This window comes from Haplochromis burtoni, unplaced genomic scaffold, assembly GCF_018398535.1.
Source record: "Haplochromis burtoni strain Fernald_Lab_line unplaced genomic scaffold, NCSU_Asbu1 Contig_160, whole genome shotgun sequence".
Lineage (NCBI taxonomy): Eukaryota > Metazoa > Chordata > Actinopteri > Cichliformes > Cichlidae > Haplochromis > Haplochromis burtoni.
In genome coordinates this window covers 1193066-1213303 of record NW_024582521.1, presented here as the reverse complement: position 1 = coordinate 1213303, position 20238 = coordinate 1193066, and the positions used below count along the sequence as shown (strand labels likewise).

General features: G+C 41.6%; 1 protein-coding gene across 5 annotated transcripts in view; it reads left to right on the top strand.

Moving 5' to 3' along the window:
* Positions 1–5034, top strand: part of LOC102293885 (arf-GAP with Rho-GAP domain, ANK repeat and PH domain-containing protein 1) — a 58130-nt gene extending 53096 nt beyond the window's left edge. For 2 of the 5 annotated variants that reach the window (XM_005933129.3, XM_042225112.1), the window contains 3 exons: positions 109–172; positions 483–641; positions 3123–5034. In XM_005933129.3, the coding sequence (XP_005933191.1) occupies positions 109–172; positions 483–641; positions 3123–3155 (256 nt within the window). In that variant the 3' untranslated portion in view covers positions 3156–5034. Of the gene's footprint in view, positions 1–108; positions 173–482; positions 2122–3122 lie in introns of all 5 variants that reach the window. The other 3 variants (XM_042225111.1, XM_014337067.2, XR_006054908.1) reach the window with 3 other exon arrangements.
* Positions 5035–20238: the final 15204 nt, after the last annotated feature.

The following is a 20238-nucleotide window of genomic DNA, read 5'->3' as shown; positions in this document are numbered from 1 at the left end:
ACACACACACACACACACACACACACACACACACACACACACACTCAGCCCACAGTTTGATTTTTATCGCACTGTCTGCTTCACTTATCTGCCTCTATTTATTTGCAGGTATCTCTGCTGTGAGACCCAGTCAGAAATGAGGGAGTGGTATGCTACATTTCTCAGTATTCAGGTATGTCCCTCCCTGAACACCTGCTGAGAGGTGGAAAATTTGTAATAAATCATTTAAATGTGTTATGATTTGTTTTATTTCTTTTGTTGTTATTTGTGAAAACTGAATTTCTTGTAAAAACCAAGCAGCGATGCAGAAGTTTTAGAAACTGTAATAAAGAAAGTAAATAAAACAGCACTACTGAAATCAGTAATCCTCACCAGGACCATGTTAAATGATTTAAATAGTTTCCTCACAGTGTAGTAGTATTATATTGTAGTATCGTAACATGTCTGTCTTCTCTCCTCTCGGTTTCTCCTCCTTGGTAAAGTACGACGGTAACGTGTGGCCTCAGGATGGACTCCAGCACAAGCGCGTGAGTCGTGAGTTGCCAGACACGCGTCATGGTAACGTGTCACTGATACCACTGCGTGGCAGTGAGAATGAGATGCGGAACAGCGTTGCAGCTTTCAGCCAAGACCAGCTTGCTGTGAGTCAATCTACCAATCACTGGGAGTAATCTAGGACGAACCAGGCAGCTCACTGCAAAGCTGCCCAGTTAATCAGAGACTTTCATGCTGCGCAGGTGGTCCAGACCCCTCAACCATGAGCCGAATCAAAGAGCAGTGCAAATTTGCGCACATCCTATACCAATTTTGCACTTTGCGAGTCTGATTTCTATTCAGAATAGAATACATCGGATTGTGCATGAAATCAAGCGTTCAGTCTCCTGAGGCAGAACTTCTCATGCTCAATTTTTCTCTTTGTTAACCTTTCAGTAAAGTTTGAGGGATTCACCTGTGCAGGATCAATAATCTCTGTTTCATGATTTGTCTGTGATTTAACGATCGTTGCAGGATCTGGGTTCTTAAAATATTAAACTAATCAATTAAATATATTATGAAATGCAATCTCATGTGGTTTCACGAGCTGCGAAGATGATAAATGATTTGTGTTCAACCAAAACAAAAAAATGTTTTAAGAATCCAGACTGTGTGCAGAGCCTTAGACGATTTTTTTATTTTATTTTATTTTTTGATTGAGCCAGACTTATCCTGGTGAAGCTCTGCCAAAGCCTGCTTCAGAGCACTAAAGACACAAACAATAACACATTCAGAGAGAGCTCATGCTTGCAGGCAAACTATACTTTCACAGCACTGGTGTCTCATCAGCTCACAGAATTGTATTCTTGGCATGAACAAACATCACCTTAGTTCGCCGGACTATATTTTTAAGCTCTCTGACACTGAACCAGACCTGCTTAGCAGCATCAATATTGTGTTCATGCAGCCATCCTAAACCCCTCCGCCCTCTGCTCAGTCGTCGGTGCAGAACAGAACGTCGACAATCTGATGATGCAGTTGTCTCCTCCTGCTCTTTTCTTGTTATCACAAACCGCTCAATATTTTGCTGCAGATTGCAGCAGCACATAAAAATTCATCTCAGCCTGCTGTAACTTCCACCGGCAATAGCCTGATTTCAGGGTTGCTGTGTTGTTGCCTGCCGCATATTTTCTATTGATTCCTGCCTGTTCAGTGTATCGACATGATGTTGGAGTGTGAGAAGAGGCGTGATTGCTGTGGTGATAGGACCACAGAGGATGAGAGAGAGAGTGCAAGTGTGTTAGTAGTTGAGAAGAGATTCACTGCATGTCGATATGTCCAATTTTCGATGTGAAGTGAAAGAGTAAATCTGGTACACAGATTGTGTGTGTGTTTGTTTGTGTGTGTGTCTGTTTGTCTATAAAATGGGCTTTTCTGGCAGTCATTTAACCCTTTCTACACAGTTTTTCCATTTGTATTATTGTAGGGTCTATACCTGACAATGTAAAGCGCCTTGGGGCAACTGTTGTTGTGATTTGGCACTATTTGAATTCAGGTTAATACATTTTTGTCTGTTTTGTTGTTCATCAAAAATATGCTTATCTTTCAGTTCCTTAAAGATTTTCGATAATGGTCTCAGTAAGGAAGGTAGGACCATTTTATACACATGAGTTTTTTGGGGTTTTTTTTGTTTTTTGTTTGTTTGTTTGTTTTTTATCACACACAAATTCTGTTTTAGTAGCATATTAATTTTGGTCACCCTGAACTGTGTGTCTCCTGTGCATTCAATAGTCTCTGTGCATTTGATCAACCTCACTTGTTGTTGCTCGAGTCTCTCAGTACTCAAAGTATTCTGAATATTTTTATTAGTGCATGGGATGCTACATTACCATCAGTTGGCAATTTAGGTTGCTAGGCAATGTGATGGTGTTTGTCATAGTTTGTCATACATAATTCAGTTTTTGTGGAGACAAAGTAGATGACACCTATCACACCTTATTAAAGCTAAAGTGCTTTAATATGGTGTGATAGGTGCAAACTCCTAAAGATGGGCTAGCTTGTGTAAAGTCTGGTGGTTGAACTCCTGATGATCGTATAAGGAGACGATCTTGAAGGGAAGAGCGGCCAAATTTAAATCAGGCTCGGCTTTGAGCTGTGGAATTTGTACTTTTGATAACACATCATTGTTTAAGTTACTTATGAGTATTTTCTGTGCCAAGTTTCTGAGATACAGCATGCATCTGTTTCTTATATTTGGACTTTTCTGACTGAAAATCGAGACATCATAAAGTGTGAGTGAAAGTTAAAGTCTCTCAGTTTAAGCCGATCCCTCGGTTCGCTGCATGTCCGTGTTTATATGTACTCTTGACCGGAGCTTATTGAGTCCGCATCTCATGAGCAGCCTCATATCTGGTTGCCATGGCTCCGAGACATCTGTGGTCTGAATGAGAATTTTAAGCTTGACCTCCTGGGGGACTTTTAAAAATGTTGTGAAACTAATTTTAGGTTTAGGGAGAACACTGAAAGCTAGTTTCACTAAGTGAAGCTACAAGTCTTACCAGATGTTTATGAATGAGAAGATCTGCTTGGGATATTTGTTTTCTTTTATTTTGATGAAAGGCTGACTGTCTGAATGTTTTTCTTTCAAGGTTGGATCATCGGCCTCATCGGATGTCCCCTAGACATTCCAGTGACGACTTCATTCCCGAGGGGCAGACACTGAGAAAAACACTTATAATGTATGCGGATAATGGCCTTGCACCTCCTTTGAACACGTGCTGGAATGAAAAGAATTCAGCAGACAACAGGATCACACCGCTTTCCGTGCACAGATGAAGTGAATGAAGAGAAACAGTTTGTCAGACCACAGTTTCCCTGAAGAGGCCAGAATCGATTCCAACCTGATTTGCACCTAATGTTTCCACTGGACTCATAAGAGACAAACTTTTATTTCTTTATATATATATATATTTTTTTTTTTTTTGGGGGGGGGGACACAAAAGACCAGTAATCCTGGGCACCAGCACAGCATGTTCTGCAGGTTTTTGTTTTAGACATCAAAAGCTTGACATTGATTTTGCAGCCGAGTCATATTTTTAAACGTTCTGTACTCTTTGCTCAACAAATCATCGGATCAGTGTGCAGTTTAAATTAAGTAATTGTAGCTTTTGTGACGTTGATATCAGAGGACACTGTGACCTGATTTTCTCTCTGGAGTTTGTTCCAAGGGGACCAAACTGGACTGAAAAATGACAGGTGATGGATGATGTTAGTCCACGGGACATTGGCCGGTGCTGTGGAAAACCTTAGTCCGAGGTTTTTTTGTGCTTTTTGCCACTTTTGTGCACATGTGCAGCACTGTGCATAGAGTGCGTTTACATGGGGATATGAAGACCTTCAGGGAGTAAAGCAAGGAGAATCTTGTGCTGAAAAAAGGCATTATTTTTTTCTCTTTTTCCTTTATCTTTTCTTCCCATCCTCACAGGCACTGCATCCTCTTTGTAGATGATTTTTTTAAAATAAATCCTGAGCTACAGAATACAGCGCATTAACCAGCAGTATTTATAACGTTTTAGATTATGTGTTAGTCGCTTTTTCAATATCTTCTTTATGCACAGCTTAGAATCTTCGCAGGATCGTGTTTTTTATAGTAAGGAGCACAAAAGTGGTGCTGAATAATCTGTAGGTACAAGAAACGAAGTGCTTTACGATGCTCCGTCATTCCTTCTACACGAATCCAACCTTGTATATATTTAATGTAAAGAAATTAATCTGTCAACAGTTGCCTTACCAGCATCGCTGAGCAATTCCTCGTCGCCGCTTCCTTTTAATGTTCTCGCCTGTGGGATTCCTGTAATGTAAAGATTTATTTATTTTGACAGCAGAGGACGCTGTGATGCTGTGTTTTCTCAACCTGAGTTGGTGATGATCTTCATCAACATGTGTAAACACCTTGAAGTTGAGTTCCTGTGAAGAATATGTATTTACAGTAGTGTGCCATTAACTGCCCTCTGACCTCAGCAGGAGTCCTGAAGACTCAACTGTGTAATAGCACGTTGTATACAAAGTATTCACTCTGTACTTCTTAGTGGTTTATTGTTTTACAACATTCATTTAGAGTGGGTGTACTTACTTTCCAAAGGTTCTTGGCGCTGATCGTCAGACTTTAGTTTTCAGGTTTAAAGGTAGCCTGTGTATAAGTTGTAGCTTTCAGGTTCCGGTGTGATCTAACATAAATAGTCGCTCACACCCGTGTTGCACAAAAAGAATCCCTTTTATGTGATTTCTGGAACACTTAGCTGAAGTATCGATGGGTTAAAATATGCAGGTGATTATTTTAAATGTTTCACATAATGTGGATTTTTATTTTTTTTTTATTTTGATCACTCTCATCCTTTTTACATCATTACAATTCAAAGTTGTAAAACAAAAGTCCAACAGAGGCTGTTAGATACTGTTTATAGATGGTGTGTTTCTTTGTCCCTGCCTTTTGTATTCTGTTACTGTGCATTTTACAAATTATTGCATCTCTAAAACTCTAATAAACACATTCTGCTAGTTGCTTGTTTCCTGTGGAACATGCATACTCCTTTTACTCTTGGAAGAAATCTTTCTTCCAGAAGGTTTATGTCCTCCAGCTCTGCTTTGCCCTCATGGTAATCTACTTGCTTCTTCTGTGCCTTTTATACATAGTACAGCACTTCACGGGGTAGCTGTGAAAACATGGGCTCGGATACAGATGCACATACACTTTGGAGAGAAACTTTGGTGAGTCCTGCAGGTTTTATAACGGTGTCATGCTACACTTATAAAAAGGAAGACTATTGATGAGCTCTGAGGAAAAATGTCAGCTGTGTGGGTGTGTGGGGTACAGTGATCATAGGGAGGGCCCTGAGGAAGGTTCCTGCGTGTGTGAGAGGGACTAAGTCACAGTGGTCCACCAGCACTCCAGTGCGCTCTTTTTAAACAGATCTGACACATCAGGGTCACCCTGTACCTCGAGACACACCGGAGAGCCCTGCGAGGGATGTGCACACAGGAGATCTTCAGCAAAACATTCTCAAACATGCACAGGAGGCCTAGCGGGCAAGAACACACACAAGCACAGTGGCCTTTACTATATAGGTCATGACAGCAGTTGCATAAAGCAGAAGGATGGAGACAGATGTTTAGGGGGGGAAAAAGACCATGAATGGGAAACGAGGGTAAGGATAATGGTACTTTGTGTACAAATGAGTGCTTTACAGTTTGAACAAACAGCTGTTGTGCCTTTATGTGAAAAACATCATTTCATGTGGAATAGATATCAGCTGAAATTGAACTAGAGCCTGCCTGTACTTTTGTATAATCCCAGTTTGCATCACAAGATGGTGCAGTGAGTCAGTGTGACCTGTATTTAACCACATGAGTCATTAAGAACAGTTCTACCTACATTGGCGGACTGGGGCGAAAACACACGTCATGGTGAAAGTTCGACTTGAATTCAGCAGTGAAAAAGACGCCTCTAAGCCTTACGCCTCCTCTGACAAAAAATGTGAAATTCTCACTTGACAAACAATAGAAGGGACAGCAGCCTCCCGCAGAAATCTGGACATCCACCTGTGTTTCCTTTATTTCCACTCAGGGCACACAACAACAAGAACAGCATGAGTGAGTGGAGCTTGAATTGGTTTTCACTGCGTGCTCCACTGCATCGGAAGACAATCAGTGGTGGGTTCAAGTACACAATGGCAGAATTAAAGATTTCTCATTATCTGATTGTTTATCAGAATATATCTCCAAGCACAAAACTGATTCAGACAACCATGCAGACATAAATCAGGAATGGTAACGTTTGGATTGCACCGTTTTCAGTAATTGTGATCAGCAGAATCACGACTGACACATTTGGCTTGCCATTGATTACTGATAGATTCACGCTCCCCCCATATTAACCACAATTATTTGCGATTGTCATTTAGAACTTACTCCACGTGTTCCCAGTGTTTCAAAAAGTGACCCGTGGAATCGGTTTGGCCATAAACTGCAATCTGGGTTTGAGTTTGACTAGAAACGAAAATGCAAAACCCAGTTTCACGTGAATTCTCTGCCATACAGTCAGGTTCTCTGCATTCAACCACAGTGGATTTTCACTCATACAATCAAAACGTGACTGAAGCGCAGATTTTGATCTCTAACTTCAGGATTTTAACAAAAGGTTTACATGAGCTATTTAGGAATTACAGCCATTTTAACACACGGTCTCACATTTTCCGAGGCTTAAACATTCATGAACATCTACAGTAATAATATATTTCTTGCCCACCACTTTAATCGCACTCTAGATCTTGTTTTAACATATGGCATAGAAACTGAACATTTAACAGTGTTTCCTGAAAACCCTCTCCTGTCTGATCATTTCCTGATAACATTTACATTTACAATAATTGATTACACAGCGGTGGAGAGTAGACTTTATCACAGTAGATGTCTTTCTGAAAGAGCTGTAACTAAGTTTAAGAATATAATCCACCCACTGTTATCATCTTCAATGCCCTGTACCAACATAGAGCAGAGCAGCTATTTGAACGCTACCCCAACAGAAGTTGATTATCTTGTTAATAATTTCACCTCCTCACTACGTACGACTCTGGATACTGTAGCTCCTGTGAAAACTAAGGTCTCTAATCAGAAGTACCTGACTCCGTGGTATAATTCTCAAACACGTAGCCTAAAGCAGATGACTCGTAATCTGGAGAGGAAATGGCGTGTCACAAATTTAGAGGATCATCATTTAGCCTGGAGAAATAGTTTGCTGCTTTATAAGAAAGCCCTCCGCAAAGCCAGAACATCTTACTATTCATCACTGATTGAAGAAAATAAGAACAACCCCAGGTTTCTCTTCAGCTCTGTAGCCAGGCTGACAAAAGTCAGAGCTCTTTTGAGCCAACCATCCCTTTAACGTTAACTAGTAATGACTTCATGAACTTCTTCACAAATAAAATTTTTATCATTAGAGAAAAAATTACCATAATCATCCCACAGATGTAATATTATCTACAGCTACTCTTAGTACCATTGATGTTAAGTTAGACTCTTTTTCTCCAATTGATCTTTCTGAGTTAACTTCAATAATTACTTCCTCCAAACCATCAACGTGTCTTTTAGACCCCATTCCTACAAAACTGCTCAAAGAAGTCCTGCCATTAATTAATTCTTCGATCTTAAATATGATCAACCTATCTCTAATGATCGGCTATGTACCACAGGCCTTCAAGCTGGCTGTAGTTAAACCTTTACTCAAAAAGCCATCTCTAGACCCAGCAGTCTTAGCTAATTATAGGCCAATCTCCAACCTTCCTTTCATATCAAAAATCCTTGAAAGAGTAGTTGTCAAACAGCTAACAGATCATCTGCAGAGGAATGGTTTATTTGAAGAGTTTCAGTCAGGTTTCAGAGCTCATCACAGCACAGAAACAGCTTTAGTGAAGGTTACAAATGATCTTCTTATGGCCTCTGACAGTGGACTCATCTCTGTGCTTGTCCTGCTAGACCTTAGTGCAGCATTCGATACTGTCGACCATAATATCCTATTAGAGCGATTAGAACATGCTGTAGGTATTACAGGTACTGCACTGCAGTGGTTTGTATCATATCTATCTAATAGACTCCAGTTTGTGCATGTAAATGGAGAGTCCTCTTCACACACTGAGGTTAATTATGGAGTTCCACAGGGTTCAGTGCTAGGACCAATTCTGTTTACATTATACATGCTTCCCTTAGGCAGCATCATTAGAAGACATAGCATACATTTCACTGCTATGCAGATGACACCCAGCTCTATCTGTCCATGAAGCCAGATAACACACACCAATGAGTTAAACTGCAGGAATGTCTTAAAGACATAAAGACCTGGATGGCCGCTAACTTTCTGCTTCTTAATTCAGATAAAACTGAGGTTATTGTACTCGGCCCTGAAAAGCCTAGAAATATGGTATCTAAGCAGATTCTTACTCTGGATGGCATTACCTTGGCCTCCAGTAACGCTGTGAGGAACCTTGGAGTCATTTTTGACCAGGACATGTCCTTCAAGCACATATTAAACAAATATGTAAGACTGCGTTCTTCCATTTGCGCAACATCTCTAAAATTAGAAATATCCTGTCTCAGAGTGACGCTGAAAAACTAGTTCATGCATTTATTACTTCCAGGCTGGACTACTGTAATTCATTATTATCAGGATGTCCAAAAAACTCACTGAAAAGCCTTCAGCTAATCCAAAATGCTGCAGCAAGAGTACTGACAGGGACTAGAAAGAGAGAGCATATTTCTCCTGTTTTGGCTTCCCTTCATTGGCTTCCTGTTAAATCCAGAATTGAATTCAAAATCCTGCTCCTCACATACAAGGTCTTAAATAATCAGGCCCCATCTTATCTTAATGACCTTGTAGTACCATATCACCCTATTAGAGCACTTCGCTCTCGCTCTGCAGGCCTACTTGTTGTTCCTAGAGTATTTAAAAGTAGAATGGGAGGCAGAGCCTTCAGTTTTCAGGCCCCTCTTCTGTGGAACCAGCTTCCAGTTTGGATTCAGGAGACAGACACTATCTCTACTTTCAAGATTAGGCTTAAAACTTTCCTTTTTGCTAAAGCATATAGTTAGGGCTGGACCAGGTGACCCTGAATCCTCCCTTAGTTATGCTGCAATAGACTAGGCTGCCGGGGGATTCCCATGATGCATTGAGTTTTTCCTTTCCAGTCACCTTTCTCACTCACTATGTATTAACAGACCTCTCTGCATTGAATCATATCTGTTATTAACCTCTGTCTCTCTTCCACAGCATGTCTTTTATCCTGTCTTCCTTCTCTCACCCCAACCGGTCGCAGCAGATGGCCGCCCCTCCCTGAGCCTGGTTCTGCCGGAGGTTTCTTCCTGTTAAAAGGGAGTTTTTCCTTCCCACTGTTGCCAAAGTGCTTGCTCATAGGGGGTCATATGATTGTTGGGTTTTTTTCTCTGTATCTATGAAGCGCCTTGAGGCGACTTATGTTGTGATTTGGCGCTATATAAATAAAATTGAATTGAATTGAATTGAATAGATGTTCTGCAGCCTCCATCAGTTGGTGTTTGTGGGTCTTTTTCTCTAGTTTTGTCTTTAGTAACTGAAAAGCATGCTCTGCAGGGCTGAGATCAGGTCTTGCACAGAAGAGTAAATGTTTCACTTGATTTTCTTTTTTCTGTCCCCTTCAGAAGCAACCAGCACGATAGTCAGCCATTAATTATATAATCAAGCTATCTGTGGTTAACCTACAATTTATTTGTCATTCCTTGTGTCCTTCATTTCACTTTCTGTGCAGTCACCTGCAGTGTTTGGCTGCACGCTGCATCAGCGCGGATTCTGGTAATTACACGGCCCCCTGCTCTCACTCATTCACTCGCTGTGCCAGAGCCGGCTGCTTACCCCTGTGAAACTTTACCGCTTAAGATGAGTTTTGTGGACATCATAAATCAGCTCATATTGTTTGATCTTTGTGCTTCCACACAGAAATCATTTCAGCCTCAAAAATACTGATTCTTCTGCTTTGTTGTCAAGAGAACAGTCCAGCAAGACCTGATGGCGTTAAAGCCGTCGATCTCCGCTGCACTGCAACCATAAAAATGATTTTTTTTTTTTTTGCTATACTTGTATCAGCAGGCCGTGCTCGTGTCTTTCTGAAGCAGCATGTGTCTCCTCTTGTTAGTGCTGAAGTTCAGTAGCACACAGTAATATAAGCAGCTGTCAGGGAGACTGAAGAGGTGTGAAGAAATGTGCACAGGTGAGAGGGGAAGAACGACAACCTCCTGAGATAAGAAAATCTGCCATCAACTCAGAACTGGATTTGGATTTATGAGGAAAATTTGACTGAGTCACGTGTAATATCACCTCTAAGGACAGTCATTTAACAACAACTGTTACAACTCCCCTCTGCCGTGGTTTTAATGATATAAATTGTGGCTTAACTTGCCACGGTGAAGAGATAACGGCAGCCACGGAGATGAAAAAGAATGGGGCAAATTATATTTAGATAAGAGCCGAATGGATCAAATAAGTAACACAGGAAATCGCTGATCATATTCTTTAGGTCAGAGGCCAGATGCATAATTCTGATTTGGATTGAACTATGAGACTCTATTAGAAGTTACTCCAGTTTTAATAATATTGCAACAAGATTTCTAGTTAAGGGAACCTTCAATAGCTGCGATGACAAGTAAACAGAAATCGACAGGGTGAAAAAAACCAAAACCAAAAAACAACCACACTGATAAACATGCAACAAAAAGTCCCTGTGTGGGTCTGAGTCAGTGCGACAACAATAAGAACCACATGCATCGCAGGCTAAGGTCAGGCTGATTTACAGCCTGCATCATGTCATAGAATAAACAGACGTAAACACAAAGCATCAGTAAGGTTACACGTGGACTACATGATAAAACGGATATGTGAACAATCCATCACTCAGCTGACACTTTATTAGGTACGCCTTGCTTGTGCTTTTGCCTTCAGAACCTCCTTAACTCTTCAACAAGGTGCCGGAAACATTCCTCAGAGATTCTGGTCCATGTTGACATGACAGCATCAGATTGCTGCTGCAGATTTGTCAGCTGCTCATCCATGATGTGAATCTATTGGATTGAGACTATGGAGACCATCTGAGAACAGTAAACCCATTACAATGTTCACAAAACCAGTTTGATGATGATTTGAGCTTTGTTACGTGGGTGCACTGTGGTCATAAAGTTATGGATGTGGTCACCAACAGTTAATGGGCTGCTGGGTAAAATGATGCTTAGTTGGTACAAGGGGCCCAAAGTGTGCCAAGAAAATATCCCAGACACCTTTGGCCTGAACGCACTAGCCTGATCTGTTGACACATGAATGGATGGACCCACACTTTCATGTTTTTTACCTTCTTATCAGACCAGGAAATGTTTTTTGATCTTTTATTGTCTATATCTGATGAACACTGACAAACTATGGCGTCATGGTGTGTAAGGTCAGTATCTACACTGCTATCATTCATTGTTTTTTGTTCCTTTCTGTGTTTTTCCCTCTTGTTTTTTGCACTGACCTGGTCGAATACAGTAAAGTGAATTTTCAGCGAGCCCTCAAAACAAACTTTGAACAATTTGTCAGCACCTTTTGACTGTCAGAAGGAAACCCAGCAGAGAAGAAGGCTGAGATCAACCAAGTGTGAAAACACATTAATAGGACTGACTTTGGTTTAATCAAAAGGGGCCTATGTGTGAAAAATAAAAACCCTAGAGTTTTTTACCTGAAAGTCTTATAAAAGCTCCAGTGCAGTCTCCAGTTACACTTCTCTGTTTGAGACCCATTCACGTTGCTTTCAAATTACCATTTACATTGGTATAAAAATGTATGTACTCTAAAGGAAAACATAAAGTATAGCCATAAAGCACGAGGTGGTACGCGCTGTTATTTCCTACTTCTGACATAAAGACAAAGTAATATGTGCAGTTCTCCCATCTCACTTTAAACCTTCACTTGATGTTTTTAGCTCCCAGGTGTGTGTGTGTGTGTGTGTGTGTGTGTGTGTGTGTGTGTGTGTGTGTGTGTGTGTGTGTGTGTGTGTGCTGTTTTCCTCCTGCCGGCTGCAAATGAAAATGGAGTTGGAGTGAACTTGTGTGCTCGATGGTCTGCAGTGCCTCATGGAGTATCTCTCAGCTGGATGCAACAGTTTCCTTTCATACATTTCATTAACACCTTGTCTCCAGTCGCCTCCACCAGACTGAAAAACACACAAACTCCCATGAATACAAACACACACGCTCGCTCAATTTTATTTTTCTATGTTGTTTTTTTTTTGTGAGCTCGTGTTGACTTTTATCACACAAACACACGCTTCCTGAGTCCTGCTGCACTTCTTCATACTGGCGAAAGCTGTTGTGCCTCGCTGCGTCTGATTTCTGCCCCTCCCTTCAAGTTTATCACCAATTACTGGTAGTCCGAGAAGACAAAAAAAAGGACCCCTTCTCCTTATCCCCATGGCAACCACTCTCTTCTTCTTCTCTCTTTTTCTTCGCAATCAATCAGACAGCAACTGTCTAGCTGTCCTGCCCCAGCCTGGCTAAAGAGGTTATGTCGGGCAACCAAATATTACTTAGAGAGATTTGGAACAGAGGCTACTTTGGGTTATTTTCACCTTCAGTGTCGACCTGTCAGCCAGCTTTTCCTGTGACTGCTGACTTTCTGCTTGTTCCTTAGGCACCTGTAGCCTGTAAAATAAATAAATTTAAACTATGACATTTAAAAAAAAAGGATGAGGGAGACAAGCAATTCACCATAGCAACCTGATTTTTGATCATGTCGAAGCACAGCAGTACAGAAATGAACTACTAAAGCTCCTGCTTAATTTTGGCCAACTTCATAAACTGGTCTGGCACCGTTCATCCAAAAAAAATGGAAATGGCAAACACAACCACCCACTGACAAAAATGAATCTTCAAAGTTAGTGTTTAGCAGCGCTCTTTATTTTTATTTATTACTAGTTTTTGTTTTATACTCCTTTTTTTGTGAGGGGTATTTCAACAAGAGTGAGAAGTACTAAGTTATCAGGCTGAGGCTTGGTTTGTGAGCTGCATCCTTGAACTGTACAGGCGCCACAAACACATGCTCACAGACATGTGAAAGCACAGACGTCCCACAGGTCTGCACCCGAACGCACCATCACAAAAACACAGAGAGGTTCACCTTTAGTGTGAAGGTGAGGGGCTCGCCTCCCCCAGCATCCACCAGTCAATCAAAAAAGCCACACCCCTAACTTTTCACCTTAAAATCTAAATGTATGAATCTATTGTTAGCATGAATGAGAAATGAGAGAGAAAAACGAAACTCACGCATAGGCCCAGTCCCAGTCCACCCTTGTTACTGAGCTCTCACAGACTTAAATTACATTACCTGTGTGTGCTGCTGGAGTGTTTGAGTGTGTGAGTACACGAGGGCTCAAACTGGTAGGAGCAGGAATGGAACAGCACTTTGTGACACATCCAGTGATGTTACCGTGTGAGTGCCAAACTGTGTTGTTTACTGCTGTGGTTTGGGACATTTTTACATCGACATGTTCTACTTTCTTCACAGCCAAAGAAGCTGAAGGATGACTGTCTGAGTTGAACATCATCCATGATTGTATCTTACAGGGAGGACCAGCTGTAACTGCCTAATAATCATCATTTCACTTGATTTTGTTAGAACATCAGAATTAGGGAAGAAAAATACGAGTGAATGAATAACTAGGCATGTAATAAAGCATACGCTTTGATTTCATGTAAATATTGTATTTGGTTGCACCTCATGTGCTTGTGTGTTTACCTTCATTCTGTAAGCTTCCCTGCAACCACTTGTTTGACACCAGAGTGCTATGAATTGTGGGTACTTCCCTCAGGCAAACTCTGCAGAAACATGGACTTGTGGAAAAGTGTGCATAAATGGTTCAAAATATCTTCCAGATAGCTCTTATGCACTTGACAATTTGACAATCCAATCCACCAATCCCTCACTAAGTTGGTAGGAACTCGCCTCAAAGTCTGTGAGTGTGGACCATCAAAGTCACACAGGGAGGAAACACCTGAACTTAAAAAGTCAAATAAATCAGAAACAGTATCAAAAACCATAAACCGGGACGTGATGTAAGTGTCATGGGGTTGTTAGAGATCCAAGCCTAAAAAATGTTTTAATGCTTCTATCACATCACAACATTTGCTTCAAAGTGCTTTATATTGAAAGTAAAGACCCTCAAATAATACAGAGAAAACCTCAGCAAACAAACAACCCCTTTGAGCAAGGACTTGGCAACAGTGGGAAGAAAAAACTCCCTTACAACAGGAAGGAACCAACAGCAGAACCAGGCTCAGGGAGGGCCAGCCAAGGATTACAGATATGTTTGGACACACTCCTCAATTTTCAGAGGCTCAAAAGTAATTGGACATGCTGACATAAATGTATAAATAAACAGTGTATTTAATGCTTGGATGAAAATCCTTTGCTGCCTCCCTGCAGTCTAAGACCCACGGACATCAGCAGATGCTGTGTTTCCTCCTTCGAGATGCTCTGACAGTTTTGTATTTGATAACTAAAAAGCTGCTCTGACATCAGCTGACTTACTTGGCCATTGAAGAATATCCCATTTCTGCCCCGTATATGTCATCCTGCTGCTTCTATCAGCAGTCACCATCAATAAAAACTCGTGACCTGATTTCGTTGGCAGCCACACATGCTCGTGTCATAATGCTAACAATGTGGTCATAACAAAAAATGTGGTATGCTTCGAGTCATGAGCTGTTTCTCTTTCTCCATGTTTTTCCTTTTCTAAAGTGTAACAAGTGCTTTAGATGTTATTGGAAACTTGCTGTATTTCCATTCTCCAGTCTCTTTATTGTAGACTTCTGCAGTGATTTCTTTGAGTTTGTTCTTGACTTGGTTAGATGTTGTGAAGCTATTTTGCTTAACCCTGGAAATAATTCTGCCACGATGCACTTCAGTTGTCCTCTGTGGTCTTTCTGGTGTTTTGGTGTGCAACAGATTGAATGTGCCAGAAGGTTTTGCTGTCTCTCTGATAGCTTTGTTTTGTGTTTTCAGCTTAATGATGGCCTCCCTCTCTTGCGCTGACATCTCTTTGGGCCTCATCTTTCACATTATAGTGAAAAAATACACTTCTGCAGTCTGCTCCATTTGTCACAAAATAACGAGGGACCAGAACTCGCCATGGCCAAACTGCTCTTCAGTGTCTAATCAAAATGAGGAGCTGTGTATAAAAACAGTTCATGTGAAATTGCTGTTAAATCCCTGAAGGTCTGTTTTTCAGTCATATCTTTATTGCTGGATTTAAAATCTATTGTGGTGTGGTACAGAGGCAAAGCTACAAAAAATGTCTTTGCCCAACAAATTATGGACTGAATTGTAAGTCTACATTGTAAATGAAATTAACATTTCAACGATTGGCACCTTTTGGCAGGCTTTTTCACGAACAATCGGGTGGTCCATAGCTCTCCTTACCTTTATATACAGAAAGCTTTCTGCTAAAGGAAGCAATAATATCTTCTTGAATATCTTCTTCGCCCGCTTTGAGACCAGGGTACCGGAGGTATTGGAGCCACAGCAGCAACACGTCACCCATAGCAGCACCACCCTCACCCTGGAAGAGCACGAGGTGAGGCGCATGCTGCAGGCTGTTAACCCGAGGAAGGCGGCGGGTCCTGATGGTGTGCCAGGTCGAATATTGAGGGATTGTGCAGAACAGCTGGCGGGGATCTTCACCAGGATCTTCAACAAATCCCTCGCACAGGCGACTGTCCCACTCTGCCTGAAGTCCTCCACCATAGTCCCCTTGCCTAAGAAGCCCCACATCACCGGCCTGAATGACTACAGACCGGTGGCACTCACCCCAGTGGTAATGAAATGCTTTGAGAAGCTGGTCCGCAGACACATCACAGCAGCCCTGCCCCGCAGCCTGGATCCACACCAGTTTGCCTATAGAGCAAACCGGTCCACGGAAGACGCTGTAGCCACAGCACTCCATGCTGCATTAACTCACCTGGAAGAGCATGGTAGCTATGTGCGGATGCTCTTCGTGGATTACTGCTCAGCTTTTAACACCATCCTTCCACACAAACTGGTGGCCAAGCTACAAGACCTGGGGCTTCCATACAGCACCTGCATGTGGATCAACAGCTTCCTCTCGGGCCGTAGACAGAGAGTCAGAGTTGGCCATCACACATCCTCAGCCCTGAGTCTCAGCACTGGCTCACCCCAGGGCTGTGTGCTCAGTCCACTGCTCTACTCTCTCTACACACACGACTGCACTCCTCGCCACCACAGCAACATCTTTGTGAAATTTGCAGATGACACCACAGTGGTGGGGCTCATTTCCAAGGGAGACGAGTCTACGTACAGAGACGAGGTGGAGCAGCTGACGTCATGGTGTAAGGCCAATAACCTCCTCCTCAACACTTCAAAAACCAAAGAACTCATAATAGACTTCAGAAGGAAAAAGGCAGAGATCCAACCACTATTCATAAATGGGGACTGTGTAGAAAGGGTGGCAAGCTTCCGCTTCCTGGGAGTCAATATAGAGGAGAACCTTTCCTGGAGTGTGAACACCTCCGAGCTGCTGAAAAAGGCCCAACAGAGACTGTACTTCCTGAGAATTCTCAGGAGGAATAACATCACACAGAAACTGCTGGTGTCCTTCTACAGAGCCACCATTGAGAGTGTTCTAACTTACTGCATATGTATTTGGTACACTAGCTGCACAGGGGCTCAGAGGAAAGCACTCCAAGGGATCATTAACACCGCCCAAAAGATCACTGGCTGCCCTCTCCCCACACTGGAAGTTCTACACAATGCCCACTGTTTTAAAAAGGCCCAAAACATCATAAAAGACACCTCACATCCTGGCCACTCCCTGTTCGAACTGTTGCCCTCAGGCAGACGGTACAGGGCAATCAGAGCAAGGACTAATAGACTCAAACACAGCTGTTATCCAACTGCAATAACACATCTGAATACTACAAAAAAAATGTCCATCACGCCACTCTTGTGTTAATCTATGCACGGCCTGAAGCATGTGTGTGGGAATGTATGTGAATGTTTTACTGTTACATCTTATTAGTATTTTAAGTATTCTATCTATTTTATTTATTGAATTTTATTGTTTTATTTATATTTTGATATCGCTAGGGATGATGCAATGATCGGGGACCATTCTTCATTTCGTTGTTCTCGTGACAATGACAATAAAGTTTCTGATTCTGATTCTAAAAGATGAACAGAGGCACCTTTTCTCAATATTTATAAAATCCAACGAGATCTTGCTTTGTTGACCTCAATTAAGAATTTGTCAATTTGACACGCTTTTTCATTTCCGTTTCCGTTTTGCAGCTTTATGGAAGCTGTTGTGGAGTCCACTGGTGGAGTCAAGCTCATTCAAGAAACAACAGCCTGAAGAGAAGAACAAAGAAATATCATACCAATAAAACGTTGTGTGTCTGTGCCTGTCACTGATGGTACATCAATACCCAGCAAACATTTCCTACGTGACAGATGTCCTGACATCTGTACGGCTCACTGCAATAGTCCAGGAGACCTGAAGCTCTAAATGCAGCACATCACTACAGCAGTCTATCCTGCATTCATAATCATTTCACAACCCGATAAGGTGTCAGTCATATATAAGCTGTATATAAAAGCAAGGATACACTTTGATGACAGTAATATGATGAGTCTGGATCATCGGTGGATCATGTGTGTTTGCTGGGTATTTGTAAGCCAGGTACTGAGGCTCTTTTCTTCATATGGATATTGAGCCATATCGAATTTCACGAAAACGTGAAACATTTTTCGACAGGCCTCAAATTTCTATCGTCTTTACTAAAACAGGCACAAATGGCCACCAGCTCAAACCTAATTAAAGTTAACACATGTATAACAAATGATGGATTAACCTTTAATTCGTGTGTTTTATCGTATTTTAACAATACAGTCAGGTCAAATCTCACCTCTGTCTTCCTCTTCCACCTGCCTGTTCCTACAGCCACATCATCCGTCTTTGACTTTATCTTTCACTCTGCCCATTTCACACCAGTAGCAGACACAGAGAAATTGGAGAACATTTCGTGTCTGACACTCAGCTTATCTCACAGATACAATCACCATGGAAGGACTCAGGAGGTGCTGGAGGTGGTGATGGGGAAGGAGGCAGGCTGGAGGGAAGAAGAGACTAAATTAAAGTTGAAAAAAAAAGGAGAATAGCACAGAGATATAGAGCCATAAAAAAAAGATAGTAGATGATGCAATGTAGAGAGGCGGATGAGAACGATTTAAAAGAAACTGCAACAAGAGAAAAGAAAGGGGGAAATGACAGAGTGAAATGGTACAATGGAAGTCCTAAAAGTCCAAGAAAAAAAATGGCACTGAATAAAAGAAGACAGATGGAGGACGGGATAAAAGTGCCAGATGCTGTGTAGAAAAGAAAGTGATTTTCTTATTTTCTTATTTTCTTATCACTAGTGCTATTGGAAAAAAAAAACTGAACACGCTGACATCCAAGAAACCCCTTGAGGTGAGATGGATCAAGGAGGCAAAGGAGCAGAGTAACAGTGAGGGAGCGGTGAGATGGATGGAAGGACTACAGGAGGAAGGGGGGAGGAGGCGGTGGAAGGGAGGGGCTGGGAGACAAGTACTAATAGTAGATTAGTCACTCTAAAGATGCTCTTGGCGAGTACACTACTTGTCATTGCATATGTGTGTGTGTGCGCGTGTGTGTTTGAATTTATGAGGGTGAAACAGGATGTGCACGGGCCGACAGACTGAGGAATTTGCCTGTTAATCACTGTACAGTTTAATTAAGCCTGATTGACTTGATGAAAACACACACGCATGCACACACGGGCGCGCAGAGCACTACAGGGCAGATGATGTCACTGTAATTTAGAGTAAAGGCAGCTGTGGCAGTAGTGGCGTCATCTGTATGCCAGTAAACACGTTTCTCTGGTGATACAGTGGCAGAAATAAAGCGTATCCCTTTAAACACGCGTCTTCTTTTCCTCCTTTTGTTATTTTCCCTCTATTTTCCCTTCCTTTTCTGCTTCCCCGAGCACAAAAACGACACAGCACAGCATTGTGTTTGTTTACTGATGGCTTCAGCCCCTCTTTGGCCTTCGCCACCACAAGACAGCAACTGTCTTGTGACAGCAACAAACGCATATTGTGAGCAAAAACGTTGCATTTTAATATTAAACGTTCTGTTTTTGTTTTGTTTTTTCATTATAATTACCACTTAAAGCTGAATTTTCTTTCAGACAGATATGAAAAAAATACGTTACTTATTCTGATAGCAATAAAATCATAACAAGAGTAAGTAGTCTCAATATAAAATAATTGTGCTGCCTTTGGACCCTTATCAAAACATATAAATCATTTTAAATTCGCCCGCAGACTAATGTTTGCATTTGGAAGCACGACTTCACACAGCATTCTGTGATATTAGATCCATCCATTTTCTTCTGCTTATACAACTGGGGACCTATCTCAGTTGTGAGACTGGAGGTACATCCTGGACAGGTCACCAGTCTGTCACAGGACTAAAATAGAAAGTCAGACACATTCACACCTATGGCTAATTTAGAATCACTAATTAACTGCATGTCTTTAATGGAGGAGGCCGAGCACCCAGAGTCACCCACGGATACAGGGAGAACACGAAAAGACCAAAAACAAGGTGACAAATATGCATATAAATGTTCCCATTATGAGATGAATAAAGTCTTATCTTATCAGCTATAGTATCATAAATCAATGTTGTGATTCAACAACTCTTCTTGAGTTTAAGGGGTTTTATGCGTGTGTATAAGGATATGCACCTGGATAAAATAATTGTATTTTGCAATTTACGCTGTGTAACTTCCACGCAGAGCAAAGCACAGTGATTGCTCTTCGTGGTTCAGGATGTCACCGTCAACTTCAAAGCGGTTTGGCAAATGAGAATGTGACCCAGATGTAGGAAAAACTGATTACAACAAAATTGCGATTTAGAAACTCCTGCCCATTCATACATTTTCTGCCTTAGAAAATGACGCACGCAGAGTGTAAAAGCTCTGTCCGTTTCCATCTTTTTCAATCTGTATGGCCGTTCATGGACACCCGCTTATACTTACTGACAACACTCTAACACTGGCTGTGCAGAAAAGTAAAACACAGACAGCGCACATACGAGGGCAGCCTTCATGCATCATATG